Genomic DNA, 18945 nt, shown 5'->3' on the forward strand with positions numbered 1-18945 from the left:
AAAGACAAGTAAATAAACACTAGAGAAGCAAGAAGATGTCATAAATAAACATTTTTGTGAAATATGTTTACAAGTTGTAAACACCAAGTCTTTTCAAGAATGAGGTTTTAAAAGAAGTAAACACACTTAGGAGGGTAACTAAGGCTACTAAACACTTCACCAAGTTACTACGCGTTTTTATGAAAAATCAAGTTCATGTTGTATTGCATATGGAATAGTTTTTGCACTTGGTAAGTGTAATATTGGTTAGAGTGCGATTGTTGATTGTTTAAATGATTTTTGGAAAAGAAAATGATATGCTAAATAGCATGGACACCTCCATTTACAAAGGAAACTATGGCGAAATTTTCTAAAAATTCCAACACTTAGAAAATATTTTCTAAACAAGTGTTTACAAGTATGTTTTTAACTTTGTTTTTCAAGATAAGCTTTGCCATAATTTTTGTTACAAAAATACAAAGTATCGGAGGTTGATTTTTGTAAATAAAATGGGTAAATATATATTTAGAATATATATTTTATACTAAGACACTTGTGTGAATATTTGTCTACTATGTGGAGTAGTTATATTATTTTAGGGTAAAATAATATAACTTAACAAATACCATGGAAATTACAACTCCCAAAATAATACCAAAAATCTCACGGAATAAATATATAAGTTACACACCTGATATTGTGAACCGAACGCTAAAACGTAACTTATGAAATATTCCGGAAAATACTTTTGCGAATATATTTTTGGTAAATATTGTTTTGGATACAAGAAGTGAAAATATATTATTTTTGGGAAAAATATATATATATTTTGGAATACATTATTTTTAACAAATAAGTTAAATATATTATAAGTGAGACTAAGAAATATATTATTCGGAACTACAAATATACATGTATAAATACCCCCATCCTTGGGAAGGAAATACAGAGTTAAAATACTTAAGAAGTATTGTCACAAAATATTGATTAAACAATTATTCCAAAATTTAATATAATTTAAAGTTAAAATAATTATTATTTTAACAAATAATTATAACTTGGAATAATATTGGGAAACACAAGAAACGCAACTCAAAACATTAAACTCTAAGCCAAGGCACGACCCGTTCGTCTAATAGACGTTAGTACACTGTAGGTAGTCATAATTAGCTGCGGAGATTTGAGTTGACGATACAGAAGACGCACTACAGTGTGTTCATGTCCCCCTTTTCTTTTAACTGTTTTCAGTTTTATACTTCGGGGGTGAAATACATGTTACAATTATTACAAACGTTTATTACATGGTATGATTAGCTTAAGGAGGGTTTACTACTAGATCATGTGAAGGGTGGGTACGACACTTAAGGCGATTAATCCTCGTCATAGGACCGAGGGACATGAGTGATAGATCTATTTGGGTGTAGCGAGCCCACACCCATGGGGACCAGGGTGGCCCATAGTGGTAACTATGTCTTCCAGCCGGAGGCCCGGTAACAAATTTGCTAGGTTTGAATCTTCCTGCATCATTTCACACATACCATTGGCTTTGCAACCCATTGGTGATCTCTTTTTCCTTAATTGCTACATACCAGGGACTTTCATACATACAGACATACTGTAAAGGTTTATACACACAGACATACACATGAACTCGCTCAACTTTTGTTGATTTTTCAAACTACATGTATTTCAGGAAACTAGTGGATCTGGCGGGGTATGCATGTGTCAAGCTGCGTTCGAATAAAAGATGTTAACCAGGGTTGTTGAGTTTAGAGGGTGTATCCCTTTCCTGGACAGGATACATAATTCTAAACTCAGGTTTTCTTTAAGTACTTTTGTTGAGTCTTTGTGAACTCGTTTAAACACGTCATGGTTTGTAATTTAATTCGGTATTGATGTTTTCAAACAAGGGTATTGTGGTAGTTTCTAAACTTTATTAATGGATAAACATCTCGTGTTTTTATCATATAGCATTGTTATGATTGTTGCTATGGTATTAAGAAGTCACACCAAATAACCACGCTTCCGCAAAAGTCAGGGTGTGACAAAAACCTTCATTATTCTGGATCTTTATTGTCTCATCAGAAGTTCCCTAACTTGTTCTTTAAATTTCAATTCAAAATCCATGGAACTTGTATCATCCTCATCCCTGCATAGTACAAGCTCTAGGAGATCTTGTAGATCTTCCACACCCAGGCCCAGTGCTTGTTCCCTTGATATGTGCTTTACTTCTCCATTGGATCTGAGCAATGTCAATACATGGCTCTTTTGATCAGACATCCATTTTAGTATTTTTTGAACCCAATGGGTTTCTTGGGAAAGGTTTATTTGCTGATGAGTTTGGAGATGATGGCCTGTTCAATAATTTGTTGGCAAGGTTTTGAAGTTTTGCTGAGCTATCTTCTTCTAATGCCATTTTCTTGATGGCTTCTTTAAAATACTCAGCTTCTTTTTCTTTCTCTTCTGCATCAGTCAGTTGTTGCCTCTTCCTTTAGTTTAACACAATGATAGAGGTATCTGCTGATGTGAACAGTGGTTCAGAAGTATGGACCTGCTTCTTTGGCTTATAAGTACTTTTGTTTTCAGGCTTCTTTGGTAAGTTAGGATCTGCCATTCTCCTTTTTCTTAGCCTTTCATAAGCCTCATCTGTATATTGCCTTGTCTATTTTGATATGGCTTTGGCAGTTCCTACCTTTGCATCAACCAATTCTTGCTTCTTTTGTTTATACTCCAAAGTAAGATCATCAATGGCCTTTTTGTATTTACTCCAGTTTGGTGCTGACCTTTTCATACTTGGATCATTTTTTATCCTCTCAATTCTGTTCACCCCATGCTTTAAAGCAATGAGTGGCCATTCAGTGAACTGTTCTTCTTTAGCTGGATAGAATTTTTCTTTCATAATGAATGCAATATAATCCTTTCTCATTTCCTTTTGTAGGTCAGCTTCAGGTGGCAGATTAGACATTTCTTTGCTCAGGACTCTTGCATAGTCTTCCATTTGTCTAACCTTAGTGAGCAAGAATTGCATTCTTTTAGAAATAGCTTTGTCACCTTGATATTTACATTCAAATCTAGCTCTCATATCAGCTTGCCTGGCTTTGAGTTTTAGATACTCATCCATGTTTGCTGGATCTCTGAAGCCTATGAGAGAAGGAAATCTTCTTTTTGAAGAATCATCCTTTGTGTAGAATTGTCTCATTTTATTCTTTACAGCTTCCAATTCCAGTGGATAAGTTGCAGTTATTGGAGTAATATCAGCAGGGTTATAGCCTTCAAGAATTTTTGGATCTTTTATTGGATTGGTTAGAGTTGGTGGAATGAATGGTTGTAGTGGAATCACATTGTAGGGTACAGATGAAAGGGGAACGGGTGCTGATACATCTTCATCATTTGACTGAAATTTTCTTTTTCTGGTGTAAGTTTTATTTGGTAAAGAAGTGTTTGTTGGTGGTTTTTTAATTGGAGTGAATATGGCTTGGAGTGTAGTGGTGGTGTTTTGACTAACAGGTGTTGAGACAACAGGTGTTTCATCTACTGTTGTTATTACAGCTACTGATGTGTCAGCAGATGTCTTCTGCTCTTGAGCAGGTGGTTTTTGAGGTGGTGTTGATTTTGGTGTGATAGTTGATTGAATGGTGATGATGGAAGTGGTAGGTGATTGACTAATGGGTGTCGAAACAACTAGTGTTTCAAACCCTGTTGTCATTACAACTGATGATGTGTCATTAGCTGTCTTCTACCTTTTGATAGGAGGTGATGGTTGATTTGGTGGTGATGGTTGTTTTGGTGGGACAGTGGTTGTAATGGGAGCAGTTGTTGTGATCAAAGTGGTTTTTGGTTTAACAATTGCTGAAACCACTGAAGTACCAATAGTTGTTGATACAGCAGGTGTTACAACAGCTGTTTGGGTGAAAGATTGATGTTTGGGGCTTTTGGAAGGTGGTTTGGAAGCATGCTTTGTGGGTCTAGATGGTGTGTGTTTGGGTTCTCTCACTTTTCTAGTGGGATTCTTTCTTTTTGGCTCAGGATTTTTAACATCCTTTGGCTCAGAAATACCCTGCTCATTCAGCTCCATAAATGCTCTTTTCTCCTGTTCCCACCTGGCTTTATCCTTAGCCTTTCTATCCCTTTTCACCTCTGCTATTGCATCAACAATGGCATTAGTGGTAACATCTATCTTTTTGGACCCATCTGGCAAAGGGATATCTTTGAGCATGCTTGAATTTGACCCATCAATGTACAACCCATCTTCATATCCCTTTTTCTTCCACTGCTTGATTTTCTCCCCCTTTTTGGCATTATCTGGTGGTGGTTTGTCCACAAAGATAACAGTGGGAGGAGCAGTGCCAGTGGTGTTTAATAAATGGGCCTTTATAGCCTTGATATTAGCCTAAGTGTCTTTGTATTTTGCATCCATGACATTTCTGATTTGTTGGATGTGGAGTTCATTTTTGTAAATCAGCATACTCTCTTTGTTTGTGGAGTAGTGGTTGAAACAGCTCCCAAAGAGCATCAGAGGATGGAGTAGTGGAAGCAGATGGAATATGTGGTGGTGCAGCAGTGGGTGTGGACTTTTGTGAATTTAACATCTGTTGCAGCATTGTCTTGATGTCTGTAACAGTTGAGTCAATTCTGTCTATCCTCTCCGTGAATTCCTGATATTTCAAACCATCACCCAAGTTAATGGGATCATCTGATTTCCCACCTACAGTGGTTGTATCAATGTTTGACTTAGGGAACGAATTCCAAAACTCATCCATCGATGCCCCTTGTTCTTGGTACTAGGGTCTTCTTCCTTCAGCACTTGATAACCTTTTGATGGTACTAGTGGTGAAGATAAACTCACTAATGGATATCAGAGGTGCTATAGAAGGAATTGCCTTCAAGGGAGTCTGATTGATGAAACAACTGGCCAAATGTAGATCTGTTGATCCAACATTTGTAGTTATTGCTCCACTTGAACTACTGACAGGAATTACGGGTAATTCCAGCAGTGTAACCTCCTCAGATGTTGGTGGGTTAACAGAGATAAAGACTTCAGACTCAGTCACTTGTTGAGGTATGTTCTCATTTACAGGTGAGTGAGAAGAACTGATTTGTGTCTGAGCAATATCAACTGCATCCAACAAGGGTAATATTTGGGGTGGAATTTGAGCTGTGAGGTTGGGTGTAGAAAGCGAATTTGGCCCGGGAGGTGGACTGTGGATGATAGAATCAAGTGGTTCTAAAGCATCATAATTTGGTGTCCCTGTGCTTACAACCTGGTCCTTTTGTGAGGATGTAGGAGGAGTTTTAGGCAAAGGTGGAGATCTCTCTTCTATCTGCTGTGAGGAAGTAGCAGCAGTGGTTTCTTGTGTTATCACTGGAAGTTGCTCTGGGATCTCATCTTCCAGAGTTGCCTTTTTTGTAGGTTTAGGGGTTTTTTTGGATGATTTCTCTTTGGTCTTTTTGGTAATGGCAGGTGTGGGTTACATAGCAGTGGTTGTACTACCATGATCACCTGGAGCAGTGGGCTCAACAGCAGATACCTGAGGAGCAGTGGTAGCTGCTAAAGTCTGCTCAGGTACCTCTGGTTGTGTTTTGGAAGGTTTTAACATTCTTGTGAATGTTTCTGCAGTTAAACTGTTTATGTGAAGAGGAGCACCCTGTATGAGCACATGGACATTATCTTCTGAAAACTTTTTCTTAAAATAATAACTCAAAAATCTAGGAAATAATAAGAAAGCCTTTTTATCAACATTTTGACCAAATCATTAAAAATTTCTTGGGAGTAATTAAAATTTCTTTTTGCAAAATAGCATACCCCAAGTATTGAATTTTTAATGGAATTTCATTGAATCATGTGGTCTTATTAGATACACACATAAGAAGAGTGTGAAAGAAAAATCTCATGGCAGGAGGAAAGCTGCCTTTCTGCAGAGTATCTTTCTTCATTTGCTCCTCATAACCTCTTTCTTGAAAATCATTTTGATACTCTGTTTTTGGAAAAGAATTTTTACCTTGAATATCGTTGAGTTCAAAAACTTCAGAAATAGTTTGAGGTGTGATCGAGAATTTGACTCCCTTTATTGAGGAATTTATAGCTACGACCTTTTTATCCACCGTTTCAAGAGTTGCATTTTTCCAAAATTCCCTTTGAGTAGCAAGGTAGACAGCTGTATCGTATGTAAGCAAAGTTTTGTACTTTGTGGATGAAAGTGTGTCGATGATGGAATCAAAGGTTGAGGTTTCACTAGGTTTATCAAATATGCCCAAGTAACTGTGTGAAAATTTGAATGGAATCTCAATCGTGGTTGAATCCTTTTGTTTGGTTTTACTGGATTGTTTCACCATGATTAAGTCGGGGATGAAGAATATGAAATGAGGACGATGAGGGTTGTGAAAATATTTGGGGAAAACTATTTTAGAAAGGAATTTTGAATTCGATTCAACAGTAAAAACCCTGTTTGGGGTTTTTGATCAAGGTTTTATAGACAAGAAAATGAATGTTGACGTGGCAGCGGTTACAAAAGATCTGATGGTCAAAACGCTGTCCACGTAACAACCTCTGATGGAAATGGATGACAGTTGTTTTAGGAAACCACTGATGGAGCAGTAACAGTGGTTTTTTAAAGGGAAAATGAAAACAATGGGCGACTTTAACTATTAGTGGATAGCCTATCAGTGGTTGAAAACACTGATTTTGAACAACAGTGATTACCAAGGAAAGGAAAGAACAGAGGTTGACTTTCAGCTGTGGACAGCATTCACAGAACAGATGTTTGAACCAAAAACAGTGGTTATGGCAGACTTTTAAGGTTTATGAAAAATTTTCATTTTAACTATTTTTAAGGATGGATTTTTGATTTCCTGAAAACATTTTGATGCTTATAATTCATGTTCAAACAAGTTTTGCTTGTTTATCCATGTAAAGCATATTAGTCCTAGGAATCAACTTTTCAGGGATAAATATGTTTAATGTTTAGGTTAACACATCTACCGGTTGACCCTTAATTAGAATAAGAGACAGAGAAATCAAAACCTTTTTCATAGCAAACCTTCACAAAGTGATGTCTGATGATGAATGATGGTGAATTAATGAGATATTGAATCTTTGATGATATATTTCAGCTACTTGACTATCCTGCATAAAAGAAATCTTTTGAGCAAATATACCAAAATTCAATAACATATTTTGAAGTTACAAACAGTTTGGACTTTTCAGCAACAGCAGCACCATCATAATTTTCTTCAATCAGTGGTTGTGGAAACATCTGTTGCATGTATACAGTCAAAACACTAAGCTTATTGCTTAGGAATTGATATCCCCCTGATGTAAGGTTCTCACACTCTTGGTGTCTATACTTGTTTGAGTATGATAAATCTTGACAACCAAACTCCTAGCATATGCTATGTTCTTTGAGGACCCACTTTTTGCCAAACAGATTCTCATCCTTTGACAGTGGCACAAGTTTTTCAAGTTTGTTGTCACTGAACTGCTGAAGCCTCTTTTTCATGACATCTACCCAACTTTCTGTCTTTTTAGTACCCCAAGGTGCATGACTTGTTGATGGGATGGTAGAGAACCAGTAAGAAGGCAAATGTTTCAGGATTGACCTTTTGAAGGAATCCTTTATCATTGATGTTGTCAAGTGTTTGGTGAGATGGATGAATTGTAAGGATTGATGTTTTTAAAAGGTGAAGCTGCAGATGTGAATCATCTGAGCTTACATCTGTTGGTGACTTTAATGATCCAGTCAGCTGTTTAAAAAAAATGAAGGTGGAGGAATAGGGGATAGTTGTCTAAAAACATGCTAACTTTTATCCACTATTTGAGGACTTTTATCAACAGTGATTTGATGATTTAGAAGCAGGGGTTAAAGGGCTACTTTGGTCAACAACTGTTGAGGTAGCAGTGGTTGAGCTTGACAACAGTTTTGGACATCTGCTGCTCTGGCAATGGATTTGAAAGATGGGTTTGGCCTGCTGATAATTTTTTTAATCCATTTTTTATGGATATTTATCACAGTGGTTTGGGGTGGAGTAGTGGTAAAGGTTTAGAAGGCTATTTTGGTCAAAACACTGTTTGTGTATCAGTGGATGAGCTTTAACAACTGTTTTGTACATCTGCTGCTCTGATGAAGGAACTGACTTTAGTATCATGTCCAACATCTGTTGATGGTGATTTGTGGATTACCTGCAAGATCAACTTCTTGACAAACACATTTTAGATGCAAGTTTATCAGAACTAATCATAACAACAGGTTTTACATGGATTTTTAATTCAAAGAATTCAATGGTTTTTGTATTCAAGGTTTTTGCCACACATATTCTTCATGTTTTAAACATTCTATAGATGTTGACAGTGGTTGAGTATCCTATAGGATTATCACATTTTACTTTGACCATACATTTTGTGTTTTACTCTTTTGAAAATTTAGACTAAAATATGAGCAGCCAAATGTATGAGGTTTGTTCACAATCATCTTTTAATACAAATTTAGACTTGAGTTTATGAAAGAAATGACCTAGACTTTAACACCATCTCCTTTTGATCAATTATCAAGGACTATATCACCTTAAATAAAAAACAAAGGGTTCTATATCCTGACAGGTGATTGAAACTTTCACTATCTAAAACAAGTAAAAGTACAATATATATCTTCCTTAAAAAAATATAGAACAATATATCCTGTTTTCATCAAAAATCTTTACAGAAAAAAAATAAAATAAGGTTTTTGATAACAAACCAACTAGGTCAGGTAAATTTTCAAAATTAAAAATAACTTTGAGTAGGGTCAGAGTTAATTCATTCTCAAACCTTAGGACAATGGTCAGTGGCTCGAACCAAAATTTTGTAGCTACTGTTTTAACATCATTTCCTTGTCAAATGATTGCAACTTATGAGGTAGCCTATTCACAAAGGTTTTGAAAGTTCTCTGTGAACATTATCACCTTGTGAAGAATTTCTGAAAGTTTAGCTTAAATTTCTTTGTTGATATATGACTGGAAATGCATGTGTTACCTGAACTTCCTGATAAGTTATCATTGTGCATAGTTGCTTGATGACATATGTTTGACCAAAAATATATGTTAATTTTGGTTTTTCCTTTTGTAGGACCCACCTGTGGACTCTTAAGTGTTTTAGATTTATACTCTTTTCTTTTGATTTCAAAAATTTTGAGATAAACACACTTTTGAGTTTTTGTACTTTTTCTCCTTTCCCTTTTTACCCTTCCTATACAGAAGTATTGAAACATTCACTGGAAGGTTTTAAGGAAGGAATACTCGAACCAAAATCATTTTCAGCAATGTTTTGAGAGATTTGGACATTTTTGCTAATGCTTATGCCAAGTTTCACATTACTCATGATCTGGTTTTATAAACACCAGACATATAACCTATGTAGGATTTCACCCTTTTCCTCACAAGAGATTTGGGCTAATTTCAAACACTTTACAACCCTGATATTTAACTATCAGAATTTTGAGTTGATCCAAGGTTATGTCTGATACACATTATTGAGACTACTGATTTTTATCTTAATGTTAAACTATTTTGTTTTACTTTTGAAAGTTTTTCAAAATTGTTGTTCACATATAAGATTTTGTTCCTAAGGTTTTGTTCATCTCTCATATGTTACCAAGGGCATAAATGCCATTTTTCTGAACATAGGTCTTTAATGACATGAGATAAACCCTTAGGAGCAGTCAATCATGGAACCAATCATAGTTTTCATCACAAACACTCATAGATCTATGAAAAACTATATCCAATCCGAGACTATTAAATTTTACCAACTTTAACAATCATCGGTAGTTTATATCAGATTATCAGTGTTATGTGAATCCTATGTGATAAATGACATCTTGGTTGTTTTACAAAAGTTTTTTGAATAACCAACTTTAAACATGATTATCCTTTACTTTTGTTTTTCAACAAATACGACCAACCTTAGTATCAATAAATTTTGAGCTGAACTGTTATGTCAAATTGATTGTTAGATCGAATTTGACTGTCTTTGCTCTGATACCGATTGTTAGGATCTGAGGTCCTCATGATTGTGTTTGTTTGTAATAATTAAACAATGAATGAATGTAAAACAGAGATCTAATGCAGCGGAAATAAAACAAACTTTGTAACCACAATCAAGGGAACAATAGTTTTCATAAACATGTGAATCTCATTAGAATCGAAAGATTATAATCAAAAGATTACATGCATGTTTACATACTAAAACTCCCCTTCAGCTCGAGCTCCATGGTTGATCGTACAAGATGATAGAATTGAAGGAGAAAACTCCTTGGATAGAACAGTGCAAACTGTTCTATTTATAGTGCACATCAAACCACTGAAGCATCTAATTTGACGTCACCATGAAAGTGACACTTAACAACCTAACAACCTACAACCACTGATCTAGTACAACCACTGTTGTCAAACAACTGATTACAATACATAAATACAAAGACAGGTTAAACTACTGTTTCTTCATATCACTGCTTGAGTCCTAGCAGTGCTTTGGTCTTTAGCAACACTTGAGTCAAGGCAGTAGATTGACCATCAGTACTTAGTCTTCAATAGTCTTTGAATAGACATCAGTTGTAGTAGATAACAGTTGTTGTAGTAGAACAGTTGATAGAAGACATCAGTTGTTAGAATCACTTTCACGGGGAAAGTCTAATGTAAACCACTTCTTATGTAGAATCCACTGTACTGAACTAGTTTTGGCTTTAAATCATCTGTTCCTTTGTAGGGTTCAATCCCAACAATCCAACACTTTTCATTACGTTGATATTGTCTTCCAGATGATCCTTATCGCAAACAAATATCAACAAATGGTAAGAACCATCCGTGGTGCTTGCGAGTAAACACTAAACAGTGGATATAAAAACTGAAATTTATCATACTTAAGGATTGAAACCAAAATACAACCCTACCACATTTAGTATCCATGTATTTCTTCTATTAATTTTGTAAGTATTGAACCATCACTAGTGCTTTAGTGGTGGCTACAAGTATTTAAGTTTCACATATGGTGGGTCAGGTGAGTTTTCTCCTCCAGGTCTTAAGTTTGGGTCTTAAGTTTGAGTCTGGTTGATAGTGGTTTCTCATTGAGGGGTTTAAATTCGGGATCTATTGTGCGAGGGGGCTCTCTAGCATAAACCCGGTTAAGACAACGTATGCTACACATTCCGAAATTCGTGAATAATTCACATCTTTCAAAAAAAAAAATTATGCAAGTATTGACACAACCGGTTTTATATGATCAATAGAAAGTAGCAATAAACAATTATGATGAATTTAATAAGGCCACCAAATAACAATGATCAACAAAATCCTGAGTACCCCAGCATGGAGAGGTCATTATGCTTCAAAAAATATAATAATTAACTAACCTATTATTAATATCTTATCAAATAATAAAATATGCTACATGTTTCATAAACAAAATTAATTGTATGTAACGAAACCATTAAATTTAAAGAAGTTAATGATTACGAAAGCGACCCAAATCATATTGATTTGAATATATCTACAGTAAGTAAGTCGATAACCGATTTGACCGGTCCGACCGGTTTCCAAAATTGCCGGTGGTGGTGGCGGTGGAGACCAGACCACAAAACCTTATAAAAATTTAATAATTTCCGGTAAAAGTTAAGAGTTTTGCGGTATGGCCCAAAAGCAAAAATTCAAATCCAATTATTAAACATAAATATCTCTCTCTCACTTCGATCTTCACGCTCTCTCTCTCCATTGATTACACGCTTTCTCTTACTTTCTCTCTCTTACATTACATACAATACAATATTTTAAATACCGGTATAAACCGACCCGTTATAATGGTTTGATATCGAACACGAGTCCAGTACAATAAAGACCGGTAAAACCGGAATACGGTATGTCTTAAGTACTGGTTGTAAATCCGGTACCGTTGAACCGGTTTTCATTATCTTAAGATTTGATTTCTTAATTTTAATAAAATACGATATTAAGGTAATATTGATCTTCCATATTTCCAGTAATTAACCTAGTGCTTCTATTCCAACATTTCATCGTTGTTGAAACTGTTACTCACCTCGTACAATCTAATATTGTTTATAACTAATAAATACAAATATTCTTAAAATGCTTTATAGTTTACAATAAAAATAATTGCTTTTAGATAAAACTATGAACGGTTACAAAAATCCTAGTTGAGAGTGGATTGTTTTTTGAGATGGATTTGTATTTTATGAAATTTATAGGGTTAGCTAGTAACCCGATTCAACCGCCCGATACAATTCGGTTCAACCGATTGAACCATTTTAAAGCTAAACCTAGTATGACTTAAAAACCGGTTTTTAAAACATTGCATACATATACTCTTTGTTTTTTTAGCATTTTAGTTTATTTTATTTAATTTTTTTGTTTATATAAATTCAAAGGTTCGTACTCTGACAACGACCACTGAAGGATGGTCGCACATGCCTACTGTCATGTCACTCCAAAATCAACGGTTCCGATCTCCAGGTACGGTTTTCCCGACGGTCACGATCTTCTTTTCTCTCTCCTATACTTAGATACACTCAAATCGCTTCATACCCATTTCTCTCTCTCTCATCATTTCTCTCTCTACTGCTCCTCAGGTCGACTACGGTCGGGTCGGGTGCCCCGTATAAAAGCTTATTGCGTCACCTTCATTTAATCTTTTCCTTTTCCTAAATATTTTTTTATTGTCGATAGCGATTGTGGAAAAAAGGGGTTTTTGTTCATTCTTTGTTTTATATTTCATGACGATTTTTTGGTTTGCTGAGCTGGGTTAGGGTTTGTTTGTTGGGAGATAATGCATGTTAAGTTTGGAAGATGATTATGTTGAGGTGTAATTTGGGGGCAATTAGGGTTAGGGTTTTGGAGATTATGAAGAAGAGGGTGCTGGTTATATAGTGTGAGGTTTGGTGTAGGTGATGCTTAGAATTATAATATTTTTATTATTATTAATTTTTGGAGATAATTACATAGGATAAGTTAAGGGTTTTGTATAAAATATGAAGCTTTCAACATCAGGGTTGAGTCAGCAGCAGCAGCAGCAGCCTACTGAAGGTATCTGTTTCAAACGAACAAATCTTTTGTTGTTCTTGATTTTAGCTTTTTTTTTTAATTTATTTTTTTTAGTATGACTTTACATGTGTGTATCCTTTTCAATTATTCTTCTTGGTTGGTTGTATTCTACACATTCTATACCTTTGTAGCATTCTTTATGTCATTATTATTGCCTGTGTGTTGAGTGTTTGAATCTTGTGAGTTGATTTGTTACTTGTTTGTTTGTTTGACATCATTTGTTGGTTATGAAAGAAGAAAAGAAATGCTTGAATTCAGAGCTGTGGCATGCCTGTGCTGGCCCGCTTGTTTCGCTACCGATCGTCGGCAGTCGAGTGGTTTACTTCCCTCAGGGACATAGTGAGCAGGTTTTTGACCCTTCATCTCACTTCACAATTGTTGTTTTTATAATTAATATAAATAAATATTATAGATGTTCCATTTGCATTGCAATTATTAAGTGATCTGAATTGATACTGGAAGCCAGGTTGCTGCCACTACTAATAAAGAAGTGGATGCTCACATACCGAATTATCCGAGCTTGCCTCCTCAGTTGATCTGCCAGCTGCACAATGTCACAATGCATGTAAGTGTTACCCTTTTTTTATTTTTAGTTATTAGATTTCGGTTAATATAAAAATTAATAAGAAAGATTGCTCGATTATGGAATTTCAGGCGGATGTTGAAACGGACGAGGTGTATGCCCAAATGACGTTGCAGCCGTTGACCCCGGTAATCTCATCTTAACGTCTCAATCTCATATTTACTGAATTTATAATAATTTTGATGTAATATTCTTTCAGCAAGAACAAAAGGATACATTTCTTCCGGTTGAGCTGGGTACTCCAAGCAGACAGCCAACTAATTACTTTTGCAAGACGTTAACCGCTAGTGATACGAGTACCCACGGAGGATTTTCGGTTCCTCGCCGTGCAGCAGAGAAAGTTTTCCCTCCATTGGTAATTACTTCTCTACCCTACCTATCGGTTTTCGCGTTAGAAACGGATAATTACAATTTACAAACTGTTTTCCGTTCGACAGGATTTTACTCAGCAGCCACCTGCACAGGAGCTTATCGCAAGGGATCTCCATGATGTCGAATGGAAGTTCAGACATATTTTTCGCGGTGGGTATAATTGTCATTTGAGCTCTCATACATGATTATTCTATTTAGGTCACAAATATTCACATTACATGTTTTTTTTATTTTTATTTTTTTTTATGCAGGGCAGCCCAAACGTCATCTTCTTACTACGGGATGGAGCGTTTTTGTTAGTGCAAAGAGACTTGTTGCCGGAGATTCCGTGCTTTTTATTTGGTATTTATTTATTTATTTAATTAATTTAATAATGTTACATATTAGTCTGTATTTATCTATTGATATAGAATTTACCAACTCTTTCTTCTGATATATGTTGTGGGTGTTAACAAATATTAGGAATGAAAAAAATCAACTCCTTTTGGGGATCCGTCGCGCGACCCGCCCGCAAACCGTGATGCCGTCGTCTGTTCTTTCGAGCGATAGCATGCACATCGGTCTTCTTGCTGCTGCTGCTCACGCAGCTGCTACAAATAGTTGTTTCACGATTTTCTATAATCCAAGGTGATAAAACATATTTTAAAGAAGTTATTAAATATTATACTATTAGTCTATTAGTTATATCTTCTGTTTCTTCATCGAAATCTAATTGTATACAGGGCAAGTCCATGCGAATTTGTTATTCCTTTATCGAAATATGTCAAAGCGGTGTATCATACTCGTGTTTCTGTCGGGATGCGTTTCCGGATGCTTTTTGAAACTGAAGAATCAAGTGTTCGGAGGTAATGTAGTGGCCTGGAATTAATCTAATATTTTTATAAGTTTTGAAAGAGTAAAATGCCATTTTCATCCCTGATGTTTGGTCAGTTTTGCGACTTTCGTCCAAAGGTTTGTTTTTTCGCATCTGGATCCAAAAGGTTTAAATCTTGCGATTTTTATCCGGCTCCTTGACTCCATCCATTTTTCTCCGTTAAGTTAGGGGTATTTCCGTCATTATTGTTAACTTAAAGGGCAATTCGGTCTTTTTTACTTTATGTAAAAAGACCGAATACCCTTGAAAAAAACCGAATTGCCCTTTAAGTTACCATTAAAGACGGAATACCCCATACTTAACGAAGAAAAAAGGATAGAGTTAACGAGCTGGATGAAAATAGCAAGATTTCAAACTATTTGGATCGAGATGCGGAAAAACAAACTTTTTGACGAAAGTCGCAAAACTGACCAAACCTCTAGGACGAAAATGCCATTTTACTCTTTTTGAAATTTCATTCATACAACGTAAACAATATATTCACTTTCTTATGTAACACTAATAACAAGTGGTCTTATAATTATCGGTTCGTGTAATATATGATCTTTATCTTGTAAATGCTACATCTTAAGTTAGGAGTTTGTTATTGTCTAGGTACATGGGTACAATAACGGGCATCGGTGACTTGGATCCCGTTCGCTGGCCCAATTCTCATTGGCGATCTGTCAAGGTAAATCGACGAACATTATTCAGTTGTTAAAGTATGATTTGTTTTACATATTTAAACTTCATATATGCTCAACTTCCTTTCGGTAGGTCGGTTGGGACGAATCAACAGCCGGCGAGAGACAACCACGCGTATCATTATGGGAAATCGAACCGTTAACAACATTTCCCATGTATCCGTCACTATTTCCCCTTCGCCTAAAACGCCCTTGGTATCCCGGTGCGTCTTCTTTTCAAGGTATCACTTATAAGATACATTATCATTTTTTTCTTTCTTTTTTAATTATTTTATCGTTCTCTTTTTTTATGATTTTATTACGACTTAAACAGACAGCAGGGACGATGCGGTTAACGGGATGGCGTGGATGAGAGGCGAAACGGGGGAACCGGGACTTCATAATATGAATTTTCAATCGGTTGGAATGTTTCCGTGGATGCAACAAAGAATGGACCCGTCGTTTCTTCAAAGTAATCTTAATCAACAGTATCAAGCTGCGTTAGCTGCGAATTTAGGAAGCGGCGATGCGTTAAAACAGCAGTTAATGCAGTTTCAACTGCAGCAACAGCAGCAGCCGATTCAATACTCTCAGCAGCATTCGGTTTCGAGCACATCGAACCCACTTTTTCAACATGCGCAACAACCGATTCAGCAGCTGATTCCGCAACAATTCATGCATGGTCAAAGTCAAATACCGCAGCAAGTCAACAGTCAACCAGAGGAACAACAGCAGCAAGTCAACAGTCAACAGCAGCAGGTCAACAGTCAACAGCCGCCAAATTTGTTCCCGGAGTCATACCTAATACAACACGAACAGCTCCAAACAAGACCGCAACCGAGTGTCCCGTCGCATGCTTTTCAAAAAACGGAATTCTTGGACCCGAGTGCTAAATTTACTTCCGGTATTACCCCTTCAGCCATGCAGAACATTTTGGGTTCGTTGAACGCTGAAGGAAGTAGCAACCTTTTGAGTTTCTCGAGAACCGAACATCAACCAAATGAGCAATCATGGGTGTCAAGGTTTGCTCAACCACAAGCCAATGTGTCTACAGGCGCACCATCAGTTTTATCGTACCCCAAGAAAACCAGCGGTGCGGAACACGAAACTTCAAATTTGGATGCACCAAATCAGGGTTTATTCGGTGGGACTAATATCGATTCAACCGGACTTCTACTTCCCGCTACTGTGTCAAACATTGGTACTACATCACCGGAAACCGACTTAACCGCCACCTTGCCTTCAGGGGCTTCGGGATTTCAGAATGCTAATTATTTTGGCTACATGCAAGACTCTTCTGAGTTGTTGCAGCATACGGGACAAATTGACCCACCGAACCCTAACCGTACATTCGTCAAGGTGCAACAAACGAAACCAGATATTATCTGCTGTTATTAAATCTTTCTTTAGAGGATGGTAAAACTAAAAACTAATTGTGGGTGTGTTTGTGTGAGTGCAGGTTTACAAATCAGGTTCGGTAGGGAGATCGTTAGACATCACGCGGTTCAACAGCTACCCTGAGCTGAAAGAAGAACTGGGTCAGATGTTTAATATTGAGGGGTTGCTTGAAGACCCTCAAAGATCAGGCTGGCAGCTTGTATTCGTCGACAGGGAGAATGACGTACTTCTCCTTGGAGACGGACCCTGGGAGTAAGTCAAATTTACCGTTTTTTAATTAAATCTAGCGAGTTTGAAAAATAGATAAAAAGAGGCAAATTTGAAAGTCACGGAAAATTTATCGGTTTAGTTCGTTATGATATCGGCAAAAGCGAATATCTGGGCGGGTTCGGAACGTAGTTAAAATAACTTACAACGGTACATGCAAAATTTAGGAAAGCATTACGTTGAAAAAACTTAAGAAACCACCAAAAATAAGTACCTAATGAAAAAAAACTAAAAGTTTTGGGTCTAAATAGTAATTGCTATAAAGTGTAAAGGGAAAAACTAAAGTTGAGGTTCTAATTAGTAATTATCATTAAGTGTAAGGGAAAGAAAAGAAAAAAAATAATAATTTGGGGTTTAAATGGTAATTATGATAAATTGTAAGGCGAAGAAAAACCTTATCAAAGTTGAAGGGCTAAACATGTGACTATCAAAACTGAGGGGGTGACCCCATAAAGGAAAGAGAAACCTTATTAAAGTTGAGGGGCTAAATATGTTATTACTAAAGTTGAGGGGCTAAAGTTGCCTAGCCTTTTAACGTTATATGAATATTTGATATAATGTACTTAAAACTAGTGTTATATGTTGTGTGTGCAGGGCATTTGTAAATAGTGTCTGGTATATCAAGATACTTTCTCCCGAAGATGTGCAAAAACTCGGGAAGCAAGAGTTGGAAAGCTTTAGCCAAAACTCGGGTGAGAGAATCGGAAACGATGGTAGAGACCACTTATCGGGACTTCCTCCATCAATGGGTTCACTTGATTTTTGAGAATAATCAACTCTTTGTGAGAAGTTGTGGGTCCCTTTTTTGTTGTTGTCGTTGTTGCTTTTGGTCAGTTTTGACCGGTCTTTATGACGTGCTACTTTGTATCGTATATGAGTCGTCTATGATCACATTTAGCTGTATTGTGGTAATTTGTTTAGTAAATGTTAGACAAGATTGAAAACTTTAGAACATATTTGGAGCCAATGATGATTCTACCTCTGCATTATTTTATTTGTAGTAGATGACATTTTGTGCCTGGGTGTTTCAGAGAATCTGGCAAACATGCTTCACTGTTGGGTTTTGTTGTGTTGTGCTATGTTTTGTTGTACTATATGTCTGATTTAAGGTCAATCATGGTTAATTAACATGTTATTCTTCTATCAGAAATTCTATTATATAAATAGTAAGACTTGTTTTAGGCTTGCCAGTCTTGTCAAGTTCGTTATACAATGGTCGAGCTCTCGTTTAGTAAATGAACATGTTTTTAGGTTTAAGCATGTTCAAGCTCGATTCGATTCAAGTTTTTTGAGTCGATCTCGAGTAACTCACCCGTGGGTTCACTCTTTCCAGCTCCCTGCTGGTTTGTTTTAATGAAAATTGCCTTCCAAAAAAAACTCATTTACACCGCTACATTTCGGCTTTTGCAAGTTTGATTATATGACATATTACGTCATGCAAGTATAAACTATTTTCATCTATATATCAAATATTAAAATAAATAAATAAATAAATAAAACGATTCACATATTACATCATGCAAATAAGTTGAAATTTAAGAACGGAGTTTTTTCTTTTTGTTTCTGCTACAAAAGAGAGAGGTCGTTTTTACAAAAAAATATTTTCATTTAATTATCAAATAAAAATAGAAGAACAAACAATACTGAAAAAATAAATATGTGGCTGCTGGGATTCGAGCCCAGGTCTCCACGGCCACAACGTGGAATTCTTACCACTAAACTACAGCCAC

The 18945-nt window shown here is 36.2% G+C and overlaps 1 protein-coding gene and 1 non-coding gene across 4 annotated transcripts; one reads left to right on the plus strand and one right to left on the minus strand.

Annotated features, from left to right (window-relative positions):
• The first annotated feature begins 12547 nt into the window (after positions 1-12547).
• Positions 12548-18237, plus strand: LOC110909189 (auxin response factor 8). Of its 3 annotated transcripts, none has more exons than XM_022154212.2 (14): positions 12548-13041; positions 13294-13406; positions 13526-13624; positions 13714-13770; positions 13842-13997; positions 14080-14164; positions 14266-14356; positions 14477-14641; positions 14737-14859; positions 15483-15558; positions 15645-15774; positions 15885-16909; positions 17010-17200; positions 17810-18237. In XM_022154212.2, the coding sequence occupies exons 1-14, from the start codon at positions 12987-12989 to the stop codon at positions 17979-17981; spliced, it is 2538 nt and encodes an 845-aa protein (XP_022009904.1). In that variant the 5' UTR covers positions 12548-12986; the 3' UTR covers positions 17982-18237. The 3 variants fall into 3 exon arrangements, with proteins under 3 accessions (XP_022009904.1, XP_022009902.1, XP_022009903.1); XM_022154210.2 differs by having other exon boundaries at positions 12549-13041; positions 15645-15792; XM_022154211.2 differs by having other exon boundaries at positions 12549-13041; positions 13297-13406; positions 15645-15792.
• Positions 18238-18873: 636 nt separating this feature from the next.
• On the minus strand, positions 18874-18945 carry TRNAH-GUG. Its single transcript has one exon. It is a non-coding gene; the product is annotated as a tRNA-His (tRNA).

The sequence above is a fragment of the Helianthus annuus genome, chromosome 14 (assembly GCF_002127325.2).
Source record: "Helianthus annuus cultivar XRQ/B chromosome 14, HanXRQr2.0-SUNRISE, whole genome shotgun sequence".
In the NCBI taxonomy this organism is placed as follows: Eukaryota; Viridiplantae; Streptophyta; class Magnoliopsida; order Asterales; family Asteraceae; genus Helianthus; species Helianthus annuus.